Consider the following 21,420-nt stretch of genomic DNA (forward strand, 5'->3'; position numbering starts at 1 on the left):
TGTGAGCTTACATGAGCTTTGAGACTTCATGGCTCTCTACAAAACAGCGGAACCATAAAGGAACCCATTCTGTTCTTGGGTCACGGAGTCTATTTCATTCACAAGGAAAAAACACCCCGGACTTGGGAAAATGTTTTTCAAGCATTGATTCTAAACAAAATGCTGATATCTCAGACAATGTCATTCAATAGTGGGTCCTCTTCACCTATAAAATTGTCTCCAGTGCAATTGGAAAGTGACAACTAACTCCATGTGCCAACTTCAAGTAAACCAAAGTACACAATAGCTTCCAAAGGACAATTTTTGGAAAAAAAAAAAAAGACAGCTTGCAGACACCACGTGCCTTTGTTTTATATGAAGTTCTATAACCATATGCAGCATCCAAATGAAGTAAAAGGGAAAGTACTCGCTGTACAGGACAAAAACAATACCCTTTTATTTTTTTTTTTAAACTCTGGTGAAATAGTTTTCAATATGACATCCCATTTTTTAAAAAAATTAATGTAAACCAACCTGTGGGTTAGTCACACTATACAGACTTCATCAGAGTGTTTACAGATGCCTAGAATATTTACAAATGCTATTTGTTAGGTAGTAAAGTTTTGTTGCAATTTTTTCCAGCACGTATTCCACAGTAAAAGAAAGGGTGTATGTAGGTGTTCTTGTATAAAAATTCTTAACAAATGGAGAAAGGCAAATTTTCCTGAGAGAAGATTTGTTCTTGAAATAGTTTTTCTATTGGGAATATAGAAATGGGATGTGGATGTACAAGAAGCATAAGAATGTCTAAGTTAACATTTTTCTTTTAAATTATTTTAAGTACCATTAAGTTAAAATGTTTACATTCATTATAAAAATGCTGTTAAATCTTATGCAAATGATTTAACACTGATTGCTGCAACGCAAATTGCACATTTTAAAAAAATTATTGTATACATGGAAGAAAAATATCTTGTTTGCTACCCTGTTTACAAATTCCGACTGACCTCAGATCAGTCACACAAGATGAACTTCGAGAAATGTCAGTCACAGTGTACATTAGAGTTTACTATGCAGCCTTGCAAATTGAGGAATTTTGACAAAGAGTTCCAGGAACCCACTCAGCCTCCAGGATGTGTACCAAATGGCCTCCAATGATCTTCTCCATGAACATTTGTGAAATCTGCGTGTGGAACGGGTATGAATAAATTCTGGAATAACCAAAATCGATTAGAAGAAACACATGGGGGCAATGCACGTAAAACCTTGTTTTCAAGACTCTCTGTCCATCTTCCTTAGCAGGCAAGGCCCTGGCCCTCGTCCCAGTTTTTGCAAGCTATGCAGGAGCTGACCCAAAGAAAGGCTGGCTGGAGGTGGCCCTGGCTAGAAGAAGCAGGCCATATTCCTGCTGCACCAGCCCTTCCCTGGAAGAGTCGCATCTTCTATTCTTTTAGCAAGCTTCATGGGGAAATATATCTCTTTCAAAACAAAGGCACAGAAATCACACATTGGAGGAATGTTCTGTCTGCATCGTTGTCACCATCTGGGCTGCTGGACAAAAATCAGACATAAGAGATGCAAGGACTTCGGTGGAGCCCTCCCTGACTCTTGGCGGGAGGGGCTCAGGCCAGGGCCAGAGCACACCAGGAATCCTGTCGCACTGAGGATGTGACTTCGGCTGGTGAGGCCAGACTGACGCCTATGTAGAGCCCATCTTGACCTGAATACTTGAGCTCGCTGTTCTCAGGGTTGGTGCCCTCTCCTGCACCAGACATCACTGGGGCACCCGCCTGGCAAAACAGGGGGACAGAGAGAAGGAGAAATGGTTATTATGCATCACTTTGTCAGCTGGCCCAATCCTGCTAGTTCAACACCTATGAGCAGGGTAATTCCAGGGAGGCTGAGGCAGGAGGATCCAGGCCAGCCTCAGCAACTTGGCGAGGCCCTGTCTCAAAAATAAAAAATTAAAAGAGGTAGGGATGTGGCTCAGTAGTTAAGGATCCTGGGTTCAATTTATTCCCCCCCCCCCAAAAAAAAAGTAAGAAAACAAAACAAAGGAGAAGTCATTGCAGCCAGGATGAGGGCTGTTCTCGGGAGCATCCCAGGACAAAGAAAGAAAGTCTGCCTCTCTCATCCCTACCCGGAACAAGCAGGAGCTTGTCACCATGTCACAAGATGCTTCACTGTGCCAATGACCTGACCCTGGCAACTTAAGCTTTGATCCTGTTCACTTCAGAGCACTCAGTAACTAACCACTCAGCAAGCTGCAGAACTAGGCAAGGAAAAGGGGAACTGAAGGAATCCTATTTATAAACGTGCCAAACTCAAAGATCTCTGACAGTGAAACAAACCAAACCACACAGGTAAACACTGCATGGCCTAAATGATGCTCACACAATCTAATCACTTTGAAAGACAAAATGCAGAGCACTGCGGACACAGAGACACACACATACATACACACACACACACACAGAGATTATGTCAAAGTCTAAAAAGGAAAGCTACACAGCTCAACATTCCCTGATACATGAAATTTTTGTGCACTGACTTCATGGAAATAAACCCATGCATAGACAGATTTTAATATCGACCTCATTTACCTTAAGTCTTTACAAGAACAGGCCATATTTGCAGCAGACCACGTCGTAAAGAAAATGCTAACATCCTCTATCTGTCATGAGTACGGCCATTATTTCTTGAGGCAAAAGTTCACCTTTCCCATTTCATTCATTCCTCCCATCCAATAGAGAAGAGCCAAATATTAAACATTCCATAATTGAGTAAAATCAAACCAAAATAACTGGAATCGGTTTAGGCTGCAGTTTGAGAAACAGTTGCATTTGAAAGAGTTTCTCAAAAATCTAGCCAGAACTATGTACTTTTTAATCACATATTTTTCCTTCTAAGTGCTCAGAAGCTCCTAATTTGCTTCCAAGTTTTTAGGGTTCCGTTTCATACCTTATAGAATATTTATTAGACAAATAGAATGTTTCATTCACTTTTCGAACTTTTTTTTACATTTTTGCATACATAATCCAATTAAATCCTGCAAACAGATTTCTCTGCTACCTGATTGTTACAACCACTTCAGAGAAACCCAGAACACCAGACACGGGAGAGCTGAATAATGCACTTGGGATGAGCCTTCGTGCCTAAGAAGCAAATGTAGTCCTACTGGACTCCTTTTTCCAAGCAAGATCTGGTTGGCTTTTTGCTTCTCACAACACCTCTATGAAGCAGAGGCACAGTGTAGGAGAGAAGCCTGGCAGTTCTAGTCCCCCAACTCGCTCTATGCCCACCCAAACGTCCTCCACAGGTACCAATTGATCCTCCCCTTTCCTAGCAAAACTAGGGTTTATGAAAATTAAGAACAATGGTACCCCACACCCAAACTTTAAATAACACAAATGTAGAAACAAAAACTGAGCAAGGGCTTTGGATTCATGAAAAAAGGCGATTTTCACCAAGTTATTGAGATGTCTGAAATTTAAAATAGATTCTTGCAAAAACTTTGAAATAACTGCAAAATCCTGTCAAACAAACAGAACCCACAGGATTTGGTTATACTTATAAACATGATTAATGTTAGCTCTTAATTCCAGAATCTCCCACTATGAGCAAATCCAATGCAGGACCAGATTTAACCCCCAAAGAAATAAACCAAAGGATGATATTCAATTACAAAAGAATGGTTTGTTTTTAAAAGGAACTATCAAGCCGGGCACAGTGGTGCATGCCTGTAATCCCAGCAACATGGGAGAGTGATGCAGGAGAATAGCAAGTTTGAGGTCATCCTGGGCAATTTAGAGAGACCCTGTCTCAAAATAGAAAAAAAGAAAAAGAAAAGAAAGGGCTGGGGATGTAGCTTGTCTGGAGAGCACTTTTCCTGCGTTGGTACTAGTACTATTTAAAAAAAAAAAAAGGGAACTATGGATTAAAAGAAAGAAAATTCCCTTATAATGATTGATGTCAGACCCAGCCTTGCATAGATCTACCTCTTTCATAAAAGCACATCTGCAGGTCTCTGACTAAATGACTGCAAGTGCTATTTTGGAAGTAGCCCACCAGAAACAGCCAGAGGTACTAAGACAGTAGAGGGCTGACTTCACCACACAGTCAGCAACCAGGAACACTGTTAGCAAAGCCCTCACTGAGAGCCCTGCACTTGAACTAGGAGCTCCTGGCTTCGGGGAGAGCCAGGACACTTCCACACTAGACAGAGCAAGACCACTCAGTGGCCTATCGTGGCCAGTGAGTCACTAAGACAAGGAAGTAGTAGCACAAGAGTCAGAAAAGGAACTGCAGAGGCTTCCTCCGTGATGGGCGAAGGCAATGAACCTGAGCTCCAAAGTCATGCCCTGGATAGGTCACCTGCTGAGTGCAGTCCCCTCCTGCAGCAGCCTCCTCTACATGTGGGTCCTCGTGTTACCTGCCACAGGTATGACTGCAGCAATTAACTGAGCTCATGTTTGTGACATCCTCAGCAGGATCCCTATTGTGCTGAACAAGCCAAAGAGGAAGTTAATGTGACTGGTGAGAAAAAGATTGTTCTAATAAGAGGACATGCAGGATGTGGGGCAGCGGGCACCTGGCCTATTCAGCAGAGAAGCCAGCTGGAACAGAAGGGTTCAGCAAGGACATGGAAAGTGATCAGGTCGGAGAGGTAACTGAGCAGGACTGGCATCAAGCATTCTGTGCCTCAGTGCCCTCACAAAATGGAAATAAGAGGCCCTACATTATAAGGTCGTTACAAGAATGAGCTAAATACCTGACGTATAAAGCCCTTATTAACATAGGATATTATTCTTTCACCTAAGCAACTATCCCAAAAGCCACCTGTTGAAATAACTACTGTTTTCTTTCTTCAGATTAAAAGTTAAGCTCTACAGCAGAACCATGGTCAGACATATGGTCAATGGGCCAACAAACCACAAATTATGTGAGTGATCTCTGGGGCTATAGCTCAGTGGTAGAGAGTTTTTCTAGCACGCTCAAGGCCCTGGGTTGGATGCCCAGAATTGGGGGGGAAAATGGAAAGAGAACTTGTGTCCATGACTTGATAACCTTAAAATGATGATATAATAATATTTAAATGTGAAATATTACTGTAAGGTGAGTACCCCAGTCCCCTTGTCCATAGCTAGTGGGGCTATAGAGTCTGGTACAAGCCTTACAGAGGGTGGCAGTTAGCAGTAGTGCCCAGGGCCATCAAGAAGTTAAACACGGCTTAACCCTGTAACTTCACTTATGGAAATCCCTTATAAGGAAATCATTTAAGAGAAAGGAAAATCTCCACAAAGGAAGCCAGCCACTGCCAGGCTTCTCCTGGTAGTGGAAGCCATGGACACAATCTAATGTCTAATAACATGGAAATGATTTGGAAAAGCAGGGTACACTCTCAATGAACGATTATGCAATTATTAAAAATAATAAGATCATGTAACAAAATGGAAAAATCCAATCATAGAATGTTAAATGAAAAACAGCAGGATATGAATTCTTTGTCCCATGCACAAGCGTCAAGTACTACAAGGGAATCCATGAGCAGCAGTGCCAGGAGCCTGTAATCCCAGCGGCTCTAGAGGCTGAGAAGCGGGAGGCACAACAACTAGGGAGCCAAATCTACGGCTTACCTTATCTTGGAGGTTTTTTTTGTTGTTTTTGTTTTGCTTGTTTGTTTGGGTTTTTTTGTTTGTTTGTTTGTTTTTGTACCAAGGCACTGAGCTACATCGCCAGTACTTTTTATTTTCTTTATTCTGAGTCAGGAGTCTCACTAAATTGCTTCAGGCTTTGTAAATTGCTGAGGCTGGCCTCAAACTTGCAATCCTCCTGCCTCAGCCTTCTGACTTGCTGGGATTTAGGCATGTACTATCACATGCAGCTAAGACAATCTAACTTCAGGGAAAATTAAATGATATTCGTACCAGAAATATGCATAAGCACTTAAGGGTCAACCCAACCAGGGCAGGGTCATAAACTAACTTGAAAAACTAGGGAGGAATCAGAGTGAGGGGACTCACAGAGGGAATGGAGTGACAGAAGCTGCCCCAGGAACCCCTGAAATCTCTCCATGTGGGAACTGGCTAAGTATGCACATGTGAAACACACTGCAGCCAAGTCAAAACACGGAAAACACTACATCCATGCATCAGAGGAACATGGGATCAGAACTGGTCTATGTTACTACAGCAACTCTCCTGAAGAAACCTGGCTCGTTATGCTCTGCAGCCAGTACACGTACACACAAATGCATGCATGCGCGCGCGCGCGCACACACACACACACAGTAAAAAAAAAAACAACGTAAGAATTTCAGTTGGTCAGTGTTTTTCCACATCTAATTAAACCCTTCAAAGGACTTCAGATGGCAGACATCTCAACATAGCAAAAGCAGACACACCACAAACCTAATCAAACCTAAACAAATGTTCCTGAACAAAAGTAGAGAAGAGCTCTACAGAATGCCCAGCAGCTGACCCATCCTTCCTCCCGAGGCTGGGCAGGCAGCTCGGGCCAGGCAGAGGGCCTTGCTCCCTCCCGATCAAAGTGGAATATGAGGGTGGAGCAGAAATCTGTTCTGTGTTTCCATTCACAGCTTATCTGCCCTCCACCCTCCCACAGACAACTGAAAATGGAGGCACTTCCTGTTGAAAGAATGTGTTATCAGCACCAGACCCAGCCTGGGCTTAGCACTGCATGCAGGCCAGGGTAGGTGGGAGACAGGCAGCGCCACTGGGCTGGAAAACTCCCTCCCAAAGGAAGAAATGACTCCAGGGAGAAGCTGGGCTGCTATAGATTGGGAAAATATGCCCCAGCCTGTGAAGCAGGCACAGTTATCTGTAGGTCACCCAGATTGCCTCCTATGAGAATAAGCCTTCACTGACTTTGGACACTTCTCTAAAAAGCAAACTTCTGATTTGATACACATGTAGTTAAAAGTCCAACAGAAGTTTCTGGTTGGGCTGGGGATGTGGCTCAGAGGTAGAGTGCTTGCCTAGCATGCGTGAGGCCCTGGGTTTGATCCTCAGCACCACATAAATATAAAGATATTGGGTCCACCTAGAACTAAAAAATAAATATTAAAAAAGTTTCTGGCTCCTGCCTGTAATCCAAGCGGCTCCAGAGGCTGAGGCAAGGAGGATTGTGAGTTCAAAGCCAGCCTCAGTCTCTAAATAAAATACAAAATACGACTGGGGATGTGGCTCAGTGGTTGAGTGCCCCTGAGTTCAATCCCTGGTACCCCAAAAAAATGTTTCTAACAGGCTACTCAACAATATTATTCCTCTTTCTTTTCCTTGACTTCTCCCTGAAAGATGGACTGAAGTTCGGCCTCTGTGGGGATTCATAGAGACAGAAAAGGGAAACCGTAGGCCCTCTTCTTTTTTTACAGGCATATCCTTTCCAGAAGGATAAAGTGGGTTCTCCGGCTTGTGTACAGGTAAGTGTGTGGTCATTCTCAGGGCTAAGACCCTGATGGAGATCACACTGCCTCCAGAACTCCCAGCAGGCTATGGCCACTAAATGGCCCTTCTTACACGGATCTAAGTGAGTTTGAGGTTCTAGCTTTTTCCTTGTGCTGGGAATCAAGCCCTGGGCCTTGTGCGTGCTGGGAGAAGCACCCTTCACTGAGCTACACCCCCAGCCCACAGGTTTTTTTGGTGGGAGGGGAAGCCAGTCATCCCTGCCTGCCAGACAAATCTCCTCTGCTTTTGTAACCTCTAGGTTAGACTCCTGCGGCCTTCCTCAAAATAAAAGCTTCGTGTGAATTCCAGCAGAGGGGAACACTTCCGTGGAAATCTTCACTTCCACTACAAAAATGAGGCTCATTTCAGTTTCTATGGATGAGGGGGAAACAGGTCCAGACACAGATGTAACAGGAAAGCTACAGGAATAAGGACATGTGAAAATCGTCAATCACAACAAGATCCTCGGATTCTCCCATTACAGTTGAATAAAGGAAGAGAACTTGAGCACCTTTTCTCACAAAAGAATCTGACACCTTTAGCTGATGATGTGACTCAGTTTTCAGCAGAACAGTTTCATGATGTTTTTGTAGTTTAGCAGATTCCTTACTGGGGATTTCTCTGGCTGCCCTTCACCCCCGGGGCCAAGTTATATCTCGGCCACAGGATGGTGCCCCTTTTCAAGGAGGGGGGCTCGACGCTTTACCCACAAGTCGTTCTGGGCAAAGGAACAGAGTGTTTTATGCACGTGTGCACACTCAGACAGCAAGGATGACCAGGCACTGTGTTGCACGCCTGTAATCCCAGTGGCTTGGGAGGCTGAGACAGGAGGATTGCAAGTGACAAGCCAGCCGCAGCAACTTAGTGAGGCCCCAAGCAACTTAGTCTGACCCTGACACTAAATAAAATATAGTAAATAAAAATGTTTTTAAAAGGGCTAGGGATGTTAGGCTCCTGCAGGGCTTTATAGCTGCCTTCCTCAAAAGCTGCCTATGAATTCCAGCACAGGGACAAGGCTTTTATGGAGATCTTCACTTCCACTACAAAAATGAGGCTCATTTCAGTTTGGATAGAGGGAAAATAGGTCCAGTGGTTAAGCACCCCTAGGTTCAATACCCAGACCAAAAAAAAAAAAATAGCAAGCATTAGGGGCACTCCAAATTTACCAGTCCACTGTAATTATCAGCAAAATGCTGATGTTCAAATATAGATAGATGGCCAGGGGGAGGGTCTGTCCCACGGCTCAAGGCTTATCTTCTGAAATGACCAGAATGGAGTACTCTTATTTTAGTCCTCAAATGAAATGGTCAAGAATCCTGAGGCAACCTGGTGAATTATAATCTTTAGTTTTGTAACAAAGCTGGCTTTTCAGAAGATTGGCTGAGTATTTTCATCTTTCCCATCACAATGACAGAAAACACAACCATGGTCAAAGGACCAAGTAGCACTCACAAAGCACTCTCTCACCACAGAAAGCATTGGGAGAGTACCAAGCATCAGAGAAATAAAAAGCTTTAAAATATGGTTCCTTCTTAACACAGTAACTCTACATCTCTAAATTTCTCCTTTAGGAAGGTAAGGATTTATTTCTAATGTCTTGGGATGACAAAAAAAAAGCCATACAAATAAAACACATCATTATTAATTCATGATTAATTCACTATTAATTCATGATCAAATTTAAGTAGTGCTACTCTTTCTGCTCTTCAAAGAGGTCTGAAGGCATCTCCTGATTATACCACACAATACTTCTAAGGGCCAGAGAACAGGAATTACTCACCCCCCACCCCCTCCCTACCCCCACTGCCATAGAAGGAAAACAGAGGCTTCAGAAAACCTTGGCAGTTCGCTATCATGGCATATCATGGCACGGACCGAGGCGGAGCTATCTCCTGGCTGCCTGAATCTGTTTCCTTTCAGCAGCTAATCCACGGACCCCAGATTGAACTTCAGGCCACAAGACAGGCACCGCTACAAATCGAGCAACTAAATTTATTGAGTGTTTTAAACGTAAAGTCTTTGTGTTCAATTAAAAAAATAATAATAATAAGATTCTGGAGCGTGTGGCCTGGCTCAGGTAAAACCCTGTGATGCCAGCAACCCAAGCAGACAGCACGCCACCAAGCCATTGGTGATCAGTGAAACCCCAGCAGTTACTCACCTGTGGTTCTGTTTACCCCCACCACGACATGGATATCAAGGCCTTGTTGTTTATTTGCTTAAATGGTTCTTAAAATTCTGAGGTCAAAATAACCTTTTGGTGCTCGTTCTCAAAAATTCTGAGAACTGGACCTTGATAAAGCCCCATATGGTAAGCAGCTGAACTACGTGTTGTCTATTGACAACACCTGGAGGTGCCTTTCTAAATTATTGAAGTTTCAGAGAAAATTAACAGGTAGCTCCAAACGTAAAGAGAGCTACCAGTTTGTACTTAATTCATATCCATTAGATCTTCATATTGCTAGTAACTCTTTTGGCAGACACCCATGAAATGCATAATAAATTACTTTGGTTCCAGTAAGGGAATTCATTTTCTTCGAAGATTCATTTAGCAATAACATTTCAGAGCATCCTAAGCCAGATTTCTTAAATTTGGTCATGTTTTCCCGTAACATTATTTCATGTTTTGTGACAATTTTGTATATTTTTACAGAGGCGGGGGAAACTGCAAAAAATAAAAATAAAAATCTGTAAGTTTCAAAGAAAAGAATATCAGAGATGAAGCCAAATGAAAAGGCAAATAACTTCTGCTTACACTTACTCCTTACCTAGTACTCTGACTTCCAAATTGTAATAATGAGTCACTTATATAAACCATAGTTCTGTGTTACATCTGGGGAGCATATATATTATATTACAAGCTAAATAGCAATATAGTTTTACTGTTTCCTAACATATAGACCAAGCCATTAGCTATTAATATGGTACAATGTATTACTACTTCTTATCATTCTCCTTAGTACATGTGCGTACACACACACACACACACACGTCCAAAAAAAGCCTTGAGATCAAAATGAAAAATGAAAGTATACAAAGCCTGCATGCTGAAACGTTCCTTGCTAGGGTGACGTGTGACTTTCATGTGAAGGCCAATGTGTTCAAACAGGAATGTGAGTTTTTAGAAGGGGGTGTGAATGGAGACAGAAAGGGAGCCTGACACACGAGGAGCATGAAGATAAAATGCCAAAAAAATATTTATGTTCATGGCTTGTAGCATGTGGCAAGTGGGATATTAATAACTGTGATGACTGGTCAACTCCCAGGGAAGGGTAACAGCCCTGGACGGGGACTGGGAGGCAGGAGACGTCGGTTCCAGTCCCGGCTTCAACCCGGGCTTGTTTTGTGACCTTATGGAGTCACTCGGGATCCTGGTTTATAAATGAGGCAATAATAATACCTAACCGCAACTCTTTCTCAGACCCTTGTCAGAGATTAATGATTTTTTAACTCTTTTTTTTTTTTTTTTTACTGTTATTATTCATTTAGAAAAGAGTGTTTTGGACCATAACATTCTGGAAAGGGTGGCGGGGGGGCGGGGGGTTAGGGATACTTGCCTGTTAAGGAATACTTGTTTAATGAGTCCACAAAAACTGAAGGCAATTCAAACATTCTGAAAAGTTACACAACTTAGCCTAAATTACAAAACTTATGTCTAAATTTAAATCACACCACTAGGAGGATGTTATTATTGCAATCTTGTATTTTAAAAGAACCTTGTTATAACCATATCAGGTACATCGACAACAGAATTTTTACTATTTAATACTAATAATTTTACTAATTTTACTAATAATAAACAGCATTTTTCCACCTATCATCTACCTGCCATATTCTTAGTCCTACACTACATTTTATTTCTAAGTATAATATTGATAAGAAAATTTGTATTAAGGGCTTTACATACTTGGTCACTGTTTTCCCATCTGCTTTACTGGGAGGATATTTGATCCTGAAGTTAGTAATCAAATTAGTCAAATTTTTTTAAGAAAACATTATTTCTTCTCTCTAAAGATTTCAAAGAGATGCATTAAGATCACAGTAATCTCTATGTTCTAGTGGGAACAATGCTAACTCTGCATCAGTCTGACCTGGGTCCAAATGGAAGCATTGTCTCTTAATTTGACACAGTACTTGGGCCTGATCAGTACCTTACTCAGAAGAAAGGTTAAAAGAGAAAAATGCACCTAAAGCATTTGGCACATAAAAGGTACTTGATAGAAACTAGTTTCCCACCTCCCTACTATCTTATAAGTGAGTCGATGATAAAAGACTAATCCAGGAGTGGTTGGCTTCTCCAAAGAGTTTTGCAGAATATTCAAATGAAGAGTGAAACAGAACCGTCTTAGTGGCACACACATATAATCCCAGGATTCCGGAGACTGAGGCAGGAAATTCAAAGCCCCCTCAGCAATTTAGCAAAGCCCTAGGCAATTTAGCAAGACCCTGTCTCTAAATATAAAAAAGGGTTAGGGATGTGGCTCAGTGGTTAAGCACCCCTCAGTTCAATTCCCAGTATCAATTAAATAACAACAAAAAAAGAGTAAAGCAGGGCTGGGAGAGTAGTTCAGTGTTAAAGCCCTTGCCTAGCATGTGTGAGGCCCTGGATTCAATGCCCAGCACTGCAAAAGAGCAACGAGTAAAGCAGTAATTTTCCGCCCCAGCCCAGGCAAAGCAACTCACACTGTCAGTGCAACCTAAATCCTTCCTGAATTTACCTTTCAGCCCTTTAAGGGTCTTTATCTTGTGACCAATCGTAATGCCCTGGTAAATCTAGGATATGCCAAAGCGTAAGAAAGAAAGTGAAATAAAAATTTGCTAAGAAAAAAAAAAAAAAAACCTTCCTAATTTTGATTACTAATTGAATGCATTTTTTTTAATTTATTTTTTAGTTATAGTTGGACACAATACCTTATTTTATTTTTATGTGGTGCTGAAGATTGAACCCAGGGCCTCACAGGTACTAGGCGAGCACTCTACCACTGAGCCACAATCCCAGCCCAAATTGAATGCTTTTTTTCAGGAAGAAATGAATAGTAAGCTATAGGACCAAAGTGGATATTTTCTAATTTCCTCTTTGGGATGCAAATGTTCATACAGAAAATAAAATCTAAAAAGCAATTTTCCTAATTAGCCTACAAAGTGCCTAAGCTTTCTTCATAAGACCTTATAAAGCACCTGTAATCCCAACTGTTAACAATAAAAAACACAAAAGTGAGGAAACCTATTTCTTCTCACCAACACACCAGGCCTTATGTTTCCAGTAGAAGAAGTGACCCAGGCAGCCACCCAAGCCATTCTGCCCATGGAGAGAAAAATTTCTGCGTGAGGTCAGTGCATATAATCAACACTGGAGAAACATTTTTCTCCACTGACGTGAAAAGAAAAACCTTCTTTGTGAAAGGAACAAGCAGGAGCTTACTAAGTCAATTATCAAAATACTCTCAATTAAGCCAGGCACAGTGGCACACACCTGTAATCCCAGTAACTCAGGAGGCTGAGGCAGGACGATTGCAAGTTCAAGGCTAGCCCCAGCAATTTAGTGAAACCCTGTCTCAAAAAAAATAAAAGGGGATATAGCTCAGTGGTAGAGAGCCCCTGGGTACAATTAAGGATGTTTTCATTGTTGAATTCCAACAGACAGAAAAAGCATTTATCACCAAAGTTGGGGTTAGACAAAGCCCATCAACTTGAAATGAGCAGAGTCTGGCTCCTGCTTTCAGGAGACTTGAATGGGATTGAAATATTGCCATACATCTTCTTTCCACCTGTTTCACTGAGCAAACTCATGTCCTGCCTTTGGCTTCTTATACCCTGCACTCCAGCCACCCTGAACCTACACCCTTTAGTACCATGGATTCCTACACCTACTGTACTGCACACTCTATCTTCACTTTTCCCTGAACAAGTCCCACCCAATTAGTTCAGATACCTTCTACTCCTGTTAAGGCATTTCCACCTCTGTAGTCAAGGGCCAGAGATGTGGCTCAGAGGTAGTGCACTTGCCTAACTTAGATAGGAGGCCCTAGGTTCAATATCAGCACTGGTGGGGGAACAGTCTACAACCAGAATTCACTGCCTCCTCCAGTATTTCAGCATATCCAAATCTGACCAGCAGTGAGATCTGTCTACACCTGCCCCCACCTATGACCAATCCCAGGCATGGGACCTATGGGACCTCGTTTCCTCATTTGTAGACAGTGCCTCCCAGCGAGGGGCACACCTATAATCCTAGCCACTCCAGAGACTGAGGCAGGAGGGTCACAAAGCCAGTCTCAGCAATTTGGCAAAGCCCTGAACAAGTTAGTGAGATCCTGTCTCAAAATAAAATATTAAAAAGAGGATTAGGGATGTGGCTCAGTGGCTGAGTGCCCCTAGGTCCAATTCCTGGTATCCCTCTCCCCCCCCAAAAAAAACTGCTTTCCATACAGTAATGCTTAACAACTACAAGCAAAGGCTAGTCACATATTTTTCATCTCCAAATTTATTTCAGTATTACACATTATGATGACTTCAATTATATTTGCAGTTTTAACATCAACCTAAGAAGGTTTTATTTTTTTTAAGTAATTATTTATATAAACTATTTTTAGGCAAAGTATGTTCAGTGACTACCTATTCTTTGTTATTAAGTCTTAGTGATAATTTCATCCCTAAATTACTCTCTCCTATCCCAAAGGAAATAAAGAAAGACATTTTTAATCTACAAAATCTGGGGAGTGCCAAGTGCTGTAGTATACTCCTGTAAATCCTAACTACTTGGGAGAATCCTAACTACTAAGGCAGAAGGATCACAAGTTAGAGGCCAGGCTTAGTTACTTAGAGACATCCTGTCTCAAAATTTAAAAAAAATAAATTAAAAATAAAAATTAAAAAAAAGAGGGCTGGGGATGTTGTAAAATGCCTCAGGATTCATTACTCAGTACCTCAAGAAAACGGGATGGGAGGAGACTGAGCTATAAAGTTTACATAAAATATCCTACAGTTTTAGAGTTTTAAGCCATAGACGGATGAGAAAACTTATAGAATGCTTATTAAATCTCATTTGAGAATGGCTAACATAGAATACATTATCAAGTTTTTCTCCTAAATAACAATAACCAAAAAAAAGGGAACTCAAAATACTTTAATATCCTTATATTCCATAGTGAATAAATGCCATAGGAAATCTGATGTCTATTTATGTCAGTCAATTATGTTTTTCAGTAAATCCATATCAATATGAAAATTTTAGCCAGAAAGAAAGACTAGATTTTTTTTTTTCACAGAATTAACCAGCCATCTATCAAAAATTAAGTTTAACATATTTAAGGAACAAAAACAGCAATATTTTAATACTAGGCTACCTGGCAGTGAGTCTTCCTGATCTCAAGCAGAAAATAACTTGTTCTCTCTCTACCTCGAATGCATACACACCTCACACGCACAGCAACAACGAGAAACTGAGTCAAGGTGACCAGGTCATCAACCAGGTGACTTATCAGAAGGAATGTCTCCTTTTCTCCCAAGCAGAGGTCTGTTGAAGCACAAATCAGCAGCAAGTACATAAAGCCAAGACCCAAAAATTAGTCAGAGAAATAGTGTCAGAGATGGGCAAAAATGATTTCTAGGACACTTCAAAGTTTACCTGCCCTGTGCTAGGAATCCTGCCCACACCTCCATTCCTGCTTCTCTCAGTGCCAACTGCTCATGGCAACAGACAATTAGAACAGTCTCCCTCCAGGACACTCAGCTGCTGGGGCCCCTTTTACCTGGGCCAACAGAACCCACAAACCTGTGCCTACATGTTAAATGGCCCACAAGCAAGAAGCCTGCTGAGAATGCCAACTAGGGATCTCCTGCAACTTGTTTCTCAAAGTGGGGATTTACGTGAACACAGGGTTTGACATAGGCCTCTGGAACCATTTTCTTCAACTTCCTTACAGTAACTCACAGTCACTTAGGAAAGGCAGTTGTATTGCCATGTACATCCTTCAGTGGTGAGATGCGTGGTCCCTGGTCCCCATCTTCTACTGACCGTGTGCCTTTGATTGTCCTTTGTTGGCAGCCTGGTAGACCCATAAAACTGGGGCATCGGCACTACTATTTCTACCACAGTCACACAGAGCACTGGAAGTCAGTGGGATGGATCCAGGGTTTAAACCCTAAGCCAATGAAAGCGCTGTATGATGCACTCACTTTCTAAACCCCAGATTCAACCTTGCTGTGGGGTTCTGTGATTTTCCTTACCTATAGTGTTTTACACAATTATAGGTGACCAGTCAAACCCAGCTGCCCTTTGACATCAGATACAGGCACATTCAGGCATTCTGGCAAAACCACTCCACCCACTGCAATTATTCATAGAGGGGGACAGGGTTTCCAAATGAAGCCAGCAGATGAGCATCTGCTAAATAGGCCTGGTCCCCCACACACACAACACCAAGTAAGGTAGTAATCTGGAGACATCCACGATAAGACAACACCATCAGAGGAAAACCTGCAAGCCCGGGTGTCAGCCCTGTGCCCTCTGAATGAGAAGAGAAGTCCAGGGGCATGGGCAGGTGGGAGGGCAACCCCACCCCTACCCTGGGAAATGCTGCCAGGAAATTCTACAGCCCAGCTTCATCTTCAGGCACTGCCCCCCAGCCTGCAGCCTACACCAGCCACCGCTAGCTTCCAGGGTCTCATGGAGGCTGCCTGGGCTGTGGGAGGAATGAAGATTGCAGTAAAAGACCTTGTGTAAAACTACTCTCAAAACTCCCCCAACCTGAAAAATCCAATTGCTTTGCCTCCTGGTCTCTAGTGAGGAGTTAATCTTTCATCCGGGAGGGCACTGACCTGCAAGCTACCTCTAGGAATTCAGTCCCAGGTTAGAGTCCTGGACACCAAAGGGACTAGGGCTCCTTTGGGTGCCTTTCACCCTCCTTTCCCTGGAGGGCAACTGATTGAACTTGCTGAAAGCCAATTTTGAAATTTTGCATCACAAAACCACAAGAACAAACCAGACTCCACCTACAAAGTCATCCAGAACCCAAAGCCCATTCTTGGTCAAATATGTGTCTTTGCCATTTATCATTTAAATTAGGCTCTTTCTACACTCTACAGAGATTTGGAGATGGCAGCATGCTCATAGGAGATAGGACACAGACACTAAGGCCAAAAACCTAGCCTCCTTCAATACCTTAGTTTCTGAAACACCATTTTGCCTCATTCAGTTGTGCAATTGCCTCCAAGGATTAAATAATTTTGACCTTTTAGTTTCCCACAAGTAACTAATTCTATTTACCCCTTAGATCCTCAAAGTGACATCTAATCCTCCTGCTAAAAAAAAAAAATACACTTTATCAATTCTAGAAAGGTTCTTTAACATATGTCTGTGACAAATGAAAAGTTTTTTCCCTTGTGAAATTAATTAGATATTTTATTTCATTAAAGAAAAAGCTCAAGAGAATTTGTATTGGTGAACAAAAAGAAAAAGCAAATATAATTTTAAGCATCATTTTTGTTTGTTAAAGTCAGCTAAAAATATGACGGGAGGGGAGAGTGGGGGAGGCGGAGAGGTCCTTAGATTCCTGGTTCCCCAAGGACTCCAGGGTAGCAGTTTCAATTTCACCTGGGGAGCTTGTTCAAAGACACAAATTTCCAAGCCCCACCCCTAGAGACTTAAGATTCAAAAATCCAGGGCAGGGCCCAGGAATCTGTAGTATTTTTAAGTGCCCCCGAACAATTTTAGAAGAAAACTAAAAGTAGAAAACAATTAAACTAATCTTAGAGTAAACCTAAGAATCATCACTAGGGCACATTTTAAAGTCCTGCGGGAGAACTGGGAATATAGCTTAGTGGAAGAGCACTTCCCTAGCATGCTCGAGGCCCTGGGTTCATTCCTGAGATCACAGAAAGTAAAAGAAAAAAAAAAAAGTAAAGTTCTGCTTGTCTGAGTTCTTGCCCTTGACCTCACTGAGGTCTCAGGTAAAGCCAGGTGGTTTTTTCCAGGTGAATCTGGGAAACATTAAGGTAGGACAATGCTCTTTACTTATGGACGGCAATTTTGATCATAGCTCCACAGAAACTAACTCTGTGATATTCACAAAGACCCCTTGATCTCCTGTCCCAGGCAGCCCCCACCGCTGCTGCTGAATTAGGCCTGTGTACAATGAAGGCAGAAAGGTCTCCCAGCAAGAAGGTTGGGGGAAGTAAGATCCGTGAATGCAGAAGCCCAGAACACATTAAGAAGAGTTTCACTTTGGGTAGAAACAAAAAGAAAGACAGCCAGAGTTGACATAAGCAAAAGCAACTTCAATGTCATGGGCCCAGGACCTGTGGAACCACAGGCCTGGCAATTTTCCTGATCTATATTAGAAATACACATAGCGAGCGAAGCAACTCTGATTAGAAAAAAAAAAAAAACCCTAGAAATAAAACAGTTTAAAGCTCTTCAAAAGTTCTTTTCTTTGGGTTAATTTAACCATAAAAAAAAATGATAGAGATCTTAATTAAGAGGTTTGTAAAGTACTTAAGTTTGTCATTTTGTTGACATTTAAATGTAACTTCCTCTAAAAACTATTCTTAGGTATCAACTAACTAAACTGTTGGTTTAGGTTATTGTACTGCCAGATAAGATAAAGTTTGAGATAATTTACTAGAGAGCAACCCACGAAGTTGAAGGAGTCTATTCTGTTTTAACACTTACCCCTGAGGCTGTTGGTTGTGTTGGAGGGGAAGTATTTTTGCTGCAATCGTCTGAGTTAGAAGAGGTGGAAGTTGGAGTCATGGGAACAGAATTATTACTATTACCTGCAAGAGTCAAAATGAACTTTATAAACACACACATACTTACTGTGACAGCAGGCAAATACTTTACAATCAAAGGGCATTTTATTATATTTACCAGAGCAAGTCTTTGACTTATTTATGTTTTTAGGTTTTCGTTTCCTGGTTTGAATCCCCTCTTTTTTCATAGCAAGTGGTCGAGGCACCTAAAAAATGTCCACATAGGCCTTAATAAGTATTATATGGAAGGAAAACCAAACTAAACACCCAACATTGGTACTACAAGCCTTCATGCAAAAGAACTTGGCATCAACCATTTTTGTATATACTCCATAGATCCAAGAACACAAGACTACACTTTCCCCATCAAATGTAAAGATTCCTTCAGAGAAAAGGGGATGACTGGGCTAAGGGATGAAGCCCAAATGGTAGACAGCTCAGTGATGGAGTGCCTGCCTACATCCTGGCACAAGGGTTTGATCCCCAGCTTCGAAAAATGCTGGAATGGGGGGGAGGATACCAAGGAGAATTTAATTGTTTCAACTTAAAGATTATTGTTTGAAATGATGTTATTAATTATACAATAGAAATTTATTGGGTTTTTTATTTTAAAAAGAGAGCATGTACTCTTCCTCCTACAAGGTAAGTCATTTTTCTTTGTGTGATTGAGGTAATATTTTGTGTAGTCCTTGAAAATGAAGGACAAAGTCATTCTAACTAAAATATCAAGTGTATTCCTCCTTTGTACAAATGTCTCTGGTTGCATTAAAAAATTTAAGATGTAAACTAGTTATTGTGCATTTCTCATTGGCTTTCTCGCTCACAAGCTTAAACAGTTACTAACACGTCATCAACTCTTAAAATGCACATTTCACATTTTCATATTTCTAAAATTGGAATGTGTCTCATGATGAGTGTTCGTGATTAACAGGCAGCAATTTGTTTTTTACTGGTACATATTGTAATTGAAAGCCTCTTAGATTCAAAGAGGTACATCTATCTACACATTCAAATTTCTCACTTTGGCACCTTTCATTTGCTGATTATGTTTTGTAATGGAAACCAGACTAAAGGGATATACAGAATAAAGGGCGTACCCCATGGAGTTTCATGTAGAGTCCACAAGCGTTGCACACAGGTTCACCCTCAGCATTTCTTCGCCATAAGGTGGTGGTTGTGGTGTGACAGTTGGCACAGGACAGCCCCAACCGCCGTGATGAAGGCTATAAAAGAACAAAAGAAAGTAAGTGGAAATATGGAAATATATACATGACGTTGAAGAATTTTAACTGTAATGTTGTGTCCCATATATACACCTGTATATCATGCCCATCTTTGCTCTGCATGTTCCTAATGTATTAATGAATATTTATAATGATATTTATAAATGAAATATCACTTGAGAAAAAATTTTGGAATATAATTAGGTTGAGTTCCCTGAACCAAGAAACTAGGTTTGCACAGGGTGCTAGATGCCATACCTTTGATTTGCTCTTCCAGCCTGTCCTTGTAAACTACAGAATGAATAACTGGGAAGCAGTCACACAATTACTCCATGCAAAGCTCTCCCCAGCATCACACACAGAGAGTTTCAACAGTAGTTGCCTCTCCAAGAATTTAGTTTTCCACTTACTGCTGTTTTTTAAAGGGAAACTAGAAGACTTCCTAAGTTACCAAGTAAGAGTTATATTCTGAAATGCACCAAAAGTATCAATACAACTGGACATTAAGGTGAGAGTCCCCCCCCCCCACCATGGAGAGTCATGCTCTACTATCATAGGTTGAGACATCAGTCATGAAATACAATCATAAAGCAGCTACATGTACTAAATGGCTTTGGGTAGTGTCCACCTGAAAAACTGAGATAACCAAGTCAATTTTTCATTCATGTGTAGGGAAATCAACCAGAAACTTTAAAAAGACCTGTATACATGAACAAAAGCAGATCTTAGCAAAAAAGTCTAAAACGTTTGGAAAGAAATATGCTCCATTTCCTGTAAATTACTACAAATGAATTATAAAGGAGAATTTAAACTAGTATAATCTCCTCCCCAGAATGAAAAAACATAAAATTTGTTTTTCAATTATCAAATTTAAAATGCCATTAAAACTTGTCTTAAATTACTCTTAAAGCTTAACAAGATTTGGGGAGCTAGAAATACTGTGTAATTTCTTCTTTTAATCTTCTTTTAAACAATGGACAACAAAAATATTAATTGAGCTTGTATCAAATATTCCCAGATTAGAAAACAGAGATGTCTAACTCTCTGCTGGAAAATTTAAATAATGACATTTAATTTAGCATTTACATTTTGCATCCTGTTGTATTACTTTAGTAACATTCTTTACAGTTATTTTGTAAAAACAGATACTAGTGAGCCTTTTAGCACTATAAAAATTAGCACTGATAGCACTGATTTCTTAGAATATGGTTAAAATGATCATATTTGGCGGATAGGAAAACTATAGGGGAATTGCTTTTTTTGAACGTTGAGAACATTACAAAACCTTACACATTGGAGCTGCTTTATGGTTAAAAGAAAACCATTTTCTAGGCAAGCACTATTTTTTTCTCCATAAATGTGAATCAGTAAACGAAGGATGGCAAGATTCATTTTACAAACAGGCCATTTATGACAGTTTCCAGTGGAATTTGGAGCCAATGTGAAGCAAACTTGTTATCAGAATTTGCCATTATAACAAAGAACTTTATGACTGTCAACTGCAGATCATAAGTGAAGCCAGTCCTCATAAACATGTGAAATGAAGGTGAATGGGTTATAAAAGTTCCTTGTAACAAGTGATCTCAGTTATATTCCTCACTGACAAGGAATTCAAGTTACACCATAAATCTCTTATTTTGCAATGTATTGCAAGTTCAAATTCACAGTGATTGGTTCTGTATTGCTGGCTAAACAAACTTGGGTTCAACATTCTGTTTCTGAGAATGAAGTCAGATCCATCAAAACCATATATAAGAAGCCCATAAGGAGAACTAATTGATAATGACACACCCTACAATTGGTATCATTTATAACTCATTTACAAAGCATACAGGCTGACCTTGGTTACCATCAAAACACCTGCCACAAAGCAAGAAAACCGATTCAAAAATGTTAAAAACGGGTTTCTTGCTAGTAACAGTTATTTTTACTGCTACATGTGCAAAAATAAATGGCACTATCTACATAGGAAAGTCACTAGATCAAATTCATACTTCAAC

The 21,420-nt window shown here is 40.9% G+C and overlaps 1 protein-coding gene across 2 annotated transcripts in view; it reads right to left on the reverse strand.

Annotated features, from left to right (window-relative positions):
* Positions 1-412: 412 nt before the first annotated feature.
* Positions 413-21,420, reverse strand: part of Gata6 (GATA binding protein 6) — a 29,784-nt gene continuing 8,776 nt past the window's right edge. For both annotated transcript variants that reach the window (XM_046433845.2, XM_046433853.2), the window contains exons 4-7: positions 19,295-19,420; positions 18,316-18,403; positions 18,118-18,221; positions 413-1,769 (exon numbers count right to left, since the gene is read on the reverse strand). In XM_046433845.2, coding sequence (XP_046289801.1) covers positions 1,602-1,769; positions 18,118-18,221; positions 18,316-18,403; positions 19,295-19,420 — 486 coding nt within the window. In that variant the 3' untranslated portion in view covers positions 413-1,601. The remainder of the gene's footprint in view (positions 1,770-18,117; positions 18,222-18,315; positions 18,404-19,294; positions 19,421-21,420) is intronic.

The sequence above is a fragment of the Marmota monax genome, unplaced genomic scaffold (assembly GCF_021218885.2).
Source record: "Marmota monax isolate L192 unplaced genomic scaffold, Marmota_monax_Labrador192_F-V1.1 WCK01_AAM20220418_F8-fsc00126, whole genome shotgun sequence".
In the NCBI taxonomy this organism is placed as follows: Eukaryota; Metazoa; Chordata; class Mammalia; order Rodentia; family Sciuridae; genus Marmota; species Marmota monax.